Source organism: Anoplophora glabripennis, unplaced genomic scaffold, assembly GCF_000390285.2.
Source record: "Anoplophora glabripennis isolate ALB-LARVAE unplaced genomic scaffold, Agla_2.0 scaffold1724, whole genome shotgun sequence".
Classification (NCBI taxonomy): Eukaryota; Metazoa; Arthropoda; class Insecta; order Coleoptera; family Cerambycidae; genus Anoplophora; species Anoplophora glabripennis.
The window spans coordinates 276-7,128 of NW_019417837.1; the positions used below are offsets into that span (position 1 = coordinate 276).

Sequence of the window (6,853 nt, forward strand, 5' to 3'; positions counted from 1 at the left end):
TACTATTCTAACAAAACTGATAATAATTCTTGCGGGTGCTTGAGCCCCGGAGCACCCGAGAAGTCGGCGCCTATGGGTGGAACTAACAACTTTTTAAACTTCATCTTCGTAAGTTGCAGGGATCGATGTATGTGCTTTTTTTGTAATTAATTATATTCGAAAAACGCCCCGTAGAAGTTTGAACGCTTGAAAATGCTAAATAAAGTATTTTTCCTTACCTGCCAACTGGGATGCGCTTTCCTGTAATACAAAAAGTTCTCCCTGATCCAGTGGTAGATGGCCGAGAGCGTCATTTTGTTCCCGTTCTTCCCCATCGCCATACAGATCAAGGTGGCGTAGGAAAACGGCGGTTTCTTCTCCCCGTTCTTCTTGTAGTAGTTGATGTTTATAGTCAAATCCTCCTGACTGCTGTTGGTACTCTTCCTGACTTTAGGCTTGGGGGAGGGCGACACTGGAGGTGTGGGCAGGTTAGGAACCGACATTATATTGGTAATGTTGTGCAACCAGTTCAGACTCGTTAGATCCGTTTCGTTCTGTTCGTCGTGCTCGCTCTGAGGACTGAGCATGGCGGAGTGCATCGGATTCTGTTGCAGGTTTTCCGTAGCTGACCTTTCCTCCATTTCCTTCTCTTCCATCTTCTGGACGATCTCGAAGTTCTCCGCGGTGTTCTTGATGGTTTCCTCGTAGATTTGGTAGGGGATGATCTCTTCGTAGTACTCCTCCTTGAGGTCTATGAAGTTCTGGTTGGTCAGTTGCGTTTGAAGTATCTCTTCGTTGACTATATACTCAGTGTTTACTATACCGTTCTCGCTTTGAAATTGTATTTTCACTATCTGACTCTCCGGGATGTTGATGACGTTCGTGGATTCCACTTCGATGCAGTTTTGAACTTCCGTTGGAAGGTATTCCACTCCTGTTTGGGTTTCGATGTTTTGCAGCAAGGCTAAGTTGTTGGGCGGACTAGTTTCCAATGCGTTCGGACTGGAGTCGAAGAATAATTCCTTGTTCAAGTTCTGCAGGTGCTTCGTTGCGATCTCTGTCTCCGTATCTGGGTCCATGGGGGAAAAATTAAAGTCTATATCACAATTCTGCAGGTTATCCATTTTGTTACATATTTCCAATGTCATATTGAGCAGGTGTGAGCAATGCGTTGCTGGTTTCTTCTTGGACGGATTGGTTATCACATGATTTTCAATTCGATTGCGTTCTCGTGGTGGTTAAAGGCCATTGTTGTCAATCTGCAACAATGGAGAAGTATTATTCGTGTGCGGGTATCTGACAGTTGGACGTAAGCCTTCTAGATAGAGAGCATAGAGTTTGTTAATTTTCGGGGGGATGTCTAAAACCTGTTTTAAGTTTGTTAAAACATTTAAGTATATGATTAGGTACCTTAATGTTATAGATAACAGTAATAATGATGATAAACATATAATTGCAGGCACATATTCACTATAGACCAGTGCTTAAGCCTTCAAAAAATGGTAAAAAGTGAAAATAAATTATAGTAGGATGAAACCCATTGGAAAAGGAGGAGAATATAACAGAAATGAAAAGAAAAATAATTTACGGGCGATCTGAGGTCGGGAAGGGGAAGGGGGTGAGTTTTTAAGGGTAAAAAACGGTTTATCTTGATTTCCGGAAAAACTACAAGTCTTATGGAAAAAAGTTAAATGGCAAAGTTGTAGGTAATAAAAAGATCTACAACTTTTGTATTTACACTTTTTCACATAACCTCAAAATTTATGTGAAAAATTCAAATAACCAAGTTTTTGGTTTTTTATTTTTATCTTTTACAAACAATTTATTTTTTTTCACGAAATTTGGTGAAAACTTACCTATTTATGTCCCACACACGCTGTAATTTTTTTGATTTGAAATATTTATTTTTTCACCTTATTTTTACTTAATATCGAAAAAGCACCCTAATTTTCAATCGAAAATTCTCACGTCAAAATATCTGCTTTTTTAAAAACGTCGGTGGGCTTTTTCTTCGTTGAAATCTCTACTTTCTGATGGTGTAAAAAAATATATACATTACTATGGTAAGTTTTCTCAGGAAATGCAAAGAAACGAACTAGAATCCGAAAATTTTTTTCTAATCATTATGTACAATTTTGAGCTATTTATTAAAATTTACACTTTAATTACTCGAAAAACGTAAGATTCCATGTTACATTGATAAACAAAAAAATTACAAGTCGAAATATACTATTATAATTAACAACCAAATAAGTTAATAAAGTTAATATTTAATAAGACATCTACAATATTTTGAGAAAGTTGTAGAATCTTCTTTCGTTTCTTTGCATTTCCTGAGAAAACTTACCATAGTAATGTATATTTTTTTTTACACCATCAGAAAGTAGAGATTTCAACGAAGAAAAAGCCCACCGACGTTTTTAAAAAAGCAGATATTTTGACGTGAGAATTTTCGATTGAAAATTAGGGTGCTTTTTCGATATTAAGTAAAAATAAGGTGAAAAAATAAATATTTCAAATCAAAAAAATTACAGCGTGTTTGGGACATAAATAGGTAAGTTTTCACCAAATTTCGTGAAAAAAAAATTTTTTTGTAAAAGATAAAAATAAAAAACCAAAAACTTGGTTATTTGAATTTTTCACAGAAATTTTGAGGTTATGTGAAAAAAGTGTAAATACAAAAGTGGACTTTGCCATTTAACTTTTTTCCATAAGACTTGTAGTTTTTCCGGAAATCAAGGGAAACCGTTTTTTACCCTTAAAAACTCACCCCCTTCCCCTTCCCGACCTCAGATCGCACGTAAATTATTTTTCCTTTCATTTCTGTTATATTCTCTTTCTTCTCCAATGGGTTTCATCCTACTATAATTTTTTTTGCTTTCAAAAATTATCGACCCTGGTCTACTAACGATTTCAATGATCTTTATTATTATTAATGGGGCCCTATCTTGGCCTGTTGAAAAGTACATAAGTAGTCAGTGATGATTTAGTTTTATACTTAATTATTTAGTTAATTGCGTGTGCTGTGTAGAAAAACCAAATCTTTTTTAGTTTTTAATATTGCAATAATTATATGTTACGATATAATATTTTCCTAGTACAGTTTTTTGTTGTTATAATGCCGGTTAATATAAGACATTAGTTTTACTCGAGAGTTATTTTTGTATTGTACGAAACAGGGTTAGAATAGTTATGCATCTGAAAAAAACTGATCCAGAGAGTAGAGAGCCTAATTTTAAAAACAGAAGAATGGCTAGAATTGTTAGACGTAAAAAAATTTAACTACATCTTGAACAAACTAATTTTTTGCATTTTGACTGATAATTATGCTATTTTACTAAATTTAAAGTTTATTTTAAATTTAATAAGCAAATGTAAATGAAAATGAAATAGTGTTTCAATATATAAACGATGACACCCGAGATGACACCCGCAAATTTGGTGATTTTGATAGTTTGATGTTTGATTCTGAGGAGACATATTAAAAAGGAAGAGAATGGTAATAGCTACTGCTAGAGCTAATAAAGCCAATGTATATATAGAAGAATATCATTGATTAGAGGCTTATTTGAAGCAAATATCGAAAGGATATATTCCGGAAAAAACTAAGACATTGACAAGAGAGGATATTTTGAAAGGACCCCGCAATAATCTTATGGAAATTGGGTTTCTGTCAAATTGTCTGAATTTTTGATATGTTGTAGATTTTGTCATCCTGAACAAAAGTCTCCATGGGCACAAAGTGCCAAAATGAACATTTTGGCAGCTACGGAGCTGCCAAAGCTCCCCTGACCCGTTGCAAAACTATTCATTTTCAATACTATTTACAGATGTCAAAAGCATATTTTAATTATTTTAATATATAGGGTAATGTTTTTGAGGTCACTGAATTCAACCCTCATGTCAGATTGGACAAATTGACCGTTGACAGCTGTCAATACACTGTCAAAGTAGAATAAAGAAGAAAATATTCTCTATTGTTATTGGGAGTTTGTCAACTACCATTTTCTCCAATTCTAAAAAGAATTGAATTTAGCGAGTTGGCCAACATAAACTCTCAATGTAAAAAGAGGATATTTACTTTTATATTCCTCGTTGACAGTCAATTGACAGCTGTCAACTGTCAATTTTGCCAATCTGGCATGAGAATTGAATTCAGCTCCCTCAAATGCCCAAACTCTCAATGTGAAAAGAGAATATTTACAGTGTATTGACAGCTGTCAACGGTCAATTTGTCCAATCTGACATGAGGGTTGAATCCAGTGACCTCAAAAACATTACCCTATATATTAGAATAATTAAAATATGCTTTTGACATCTGTAAATAGTATTGAAAATGAATAGTTTTGCTACGGGTCAGTGGAGCTTTGGCAGCTCCGTAGCTGCCAAAATGTTCATTTTGGCACTTTGTGCCCATGGAGACTTTTGTTCGGTATGACAAAATCTACAACATATCAAAAATTCAGACAATTTGACAGAAACCCAATTTCCATAAGATTATTGCGGGGTCCTTTCTTAGAGAATCATCAAGTCATACACATCTTTTGGAAATTGTAATATAGGGAATAATTGGCATGTGCTTAATAGGTTTTTGTTATTGTAGGTTGTTTTAGTAATGGGTGTTTTTGGAGGATTAAGAAGAGATGAGTTGGTAAAGCTCTTGAGAGATGATATAGATGATGATGTAGTAAAAATTAACGATACAAAAACTGAAGTATCGATATCTTTTACTATTGTGGAAGAAAATAAAATGCACGCTCTTCAATTGTATCGACAGTATATATAAAATTAAAGAACGGCGGTTCTTGTACACAGGCCATTGTTTCCGTCGTACATCGGCAACTCTTCTCGTAGATGCAGATATGATAACATTGAAAATACATGGAAAATGGAAGAGCGATACTGTAGCATCAGGATATGTAGACGATAGCATAACGCCTAAGAACAAAATATTTCGTTTAATAGCAGGAGTCGAAAGAATTAATGATAACAATTTTTCTGAATTGATTGTGAGGGAAAATGAACATTTATTCGACGGCAAAGAAAATTTAGATAGCTTCAAACTTTCAAAACTAGAATCTTCAAGCTTCAAGATGCTTCTTCTTTTTCTTGATACGACCACTATTCACGAAGTTAGAGACTTTTAAAAATCAGTAAAAAATTTGGAAATTTGCCTGCCCCTTAATTTTTTTGCTGACTGTAATTAAAATATGTTTAGTACATATTAGTTAGTTATTGCTAAAATAAATGACAGTGCATGTTTTTAAGTTTAAATTTCATTGCTTTTTGTACTATATGCTTTGAATTTCATTAAAACATACGTTGACAAGTAGGTCTGTATGACAGAAAAGTGTAAAAAGATACAAATAAAAGGACCACAAAAGAAAAAAAAACAAAAATCAGTCTACATAAATCAACCATTACTATCACGATTAATATTTGTGCGTCACCGATATCCGGTACAACAAATTAACAAATACCAAGCGTGGGAAAAATCGTCCCTCAATCGGGACCGATAAACGTTTCGAGCTTACCTTGGGCCATCGGGGAGCGAAGAAAGCCGGCCAGAAACACAAAATCGGAAACGGACGGGCACGCCGAGGTCTCACGTAGCCCCCGGGGGCCTTCGGGGCACTCGAAAATACCGTCAGCGCCACAAAGGACACTCCACCTCAGATTTCGATCTGCCGGAGGGGTGGTTGGCTGCGAGGCGAGAGAAAATCGGTCGATTTCGACCGGCGTGACGTCATCGAATGACCAGAGCCGTCCGCGATCAATAATTTTCCCGTGAGGCGGTCCGTGTCATCCCCCGCCGCCTCGGACATAAACACCTTATCTCGATTGTTCATCGGCCTACTGGGATGTGGAGGAGGAAATTTAATTTTGACGTGAATTGGTGTTCGCTCGGTGCACTGACTTAAAGATCTAGTTGGAAACTAGTAGCAGGCGTCGGTTTTTCGAAAATATCAAATAATTATTACTATTTAATATATATCATCAATTAATGTTATCGCACTTCTTAATACGAAACAGGAAACGCAGCATGTACAGTAGAACAGCACCAACCATTACTGTGCAGGTCCCTTGCTATTTAATTTAAAGCCGTTGTATGGTCTTGGCGTCCAGTTATAAGCGAACAGAAACCTGGATTTTAAGTGCTGATTTGTCGATTTGAACCATTTTTTTAAATTAGAAAATTCAGATGATTTGCTGGGGCAATTCTCACATAGGATTCATATTCAGCGGGTCAAAGTACACGCGAATACAAAGGTCAGATCACGGTTTTCAGTCGCTGTAAAATCATACCCAGATCATAGAAGCTAATTTATTAATTTTGCGTATTTTTTTTTAGCTTTTTTTTTAAGGTTAGGAAGGATTTGTGACCTTATGGGACAAATCTGACTTCGAATTCGTGTTTAGCGGGTCAAGATACATGGAAATATAAAAACCTGACCACAAATTTCAGCCGCTGATAAATCATACCTGAATTTTCAATACTGACTTGTCGATTTTGTGAGTTTTTAATGATATGATTTTGTGAGTTTTTAAGCATTTGTTTATGTAAGAGAATTCTGGTGATTTGCTGTGGCAATTCTGACATCAGAAAATACAGGGGAATAATGCACTATGGTCATTTACACAAGATTTTTTTTTTTGGAGCTATCAAATTTATTAATTGTTGCCAAACGGCTAAATATATTTCAATGAAATTTTGTAGACGTTAACTACCATCGAGGGAGCACGTTTTGCAATGAAAAATATTATTTTTAGTTTTACCAGTGGCGTCCGTACTAGCACGTTACTGGATATTTCTAATGAACACATTGGTACGCCACTGCTTTTTCATAAAATAAAAATTAGTTTTCGATTCTTC

General features: G+C 35.4%; 1 protein-coding gene across 1 annotated transcript; it reads right to left on the reverse strand.

The window, feature by feature from the left end:
• Positions 1 to 218: 218 nt before the first annotated feature.
• On the reverse strand, positions 219 to 1,103 carry LOC108916176 (forkhead box protein P1-like; the record flags this gene model as incomplete). The annotated part of the gene is made up of 2 exons (XM_023456546.1): positions 718 to 1,103; positions 219 to 609 (listed from the first exon to the last, which is right to left on the reverse strand). Coding segments are annotated over exons 1-2 (777 nt in total), but the record flags the coding sequence as incomplete, so codon positions are not given.
• Between the last annotated feature and the right edge of the window lie 5,750 nt (positions 1,104 to 6,853).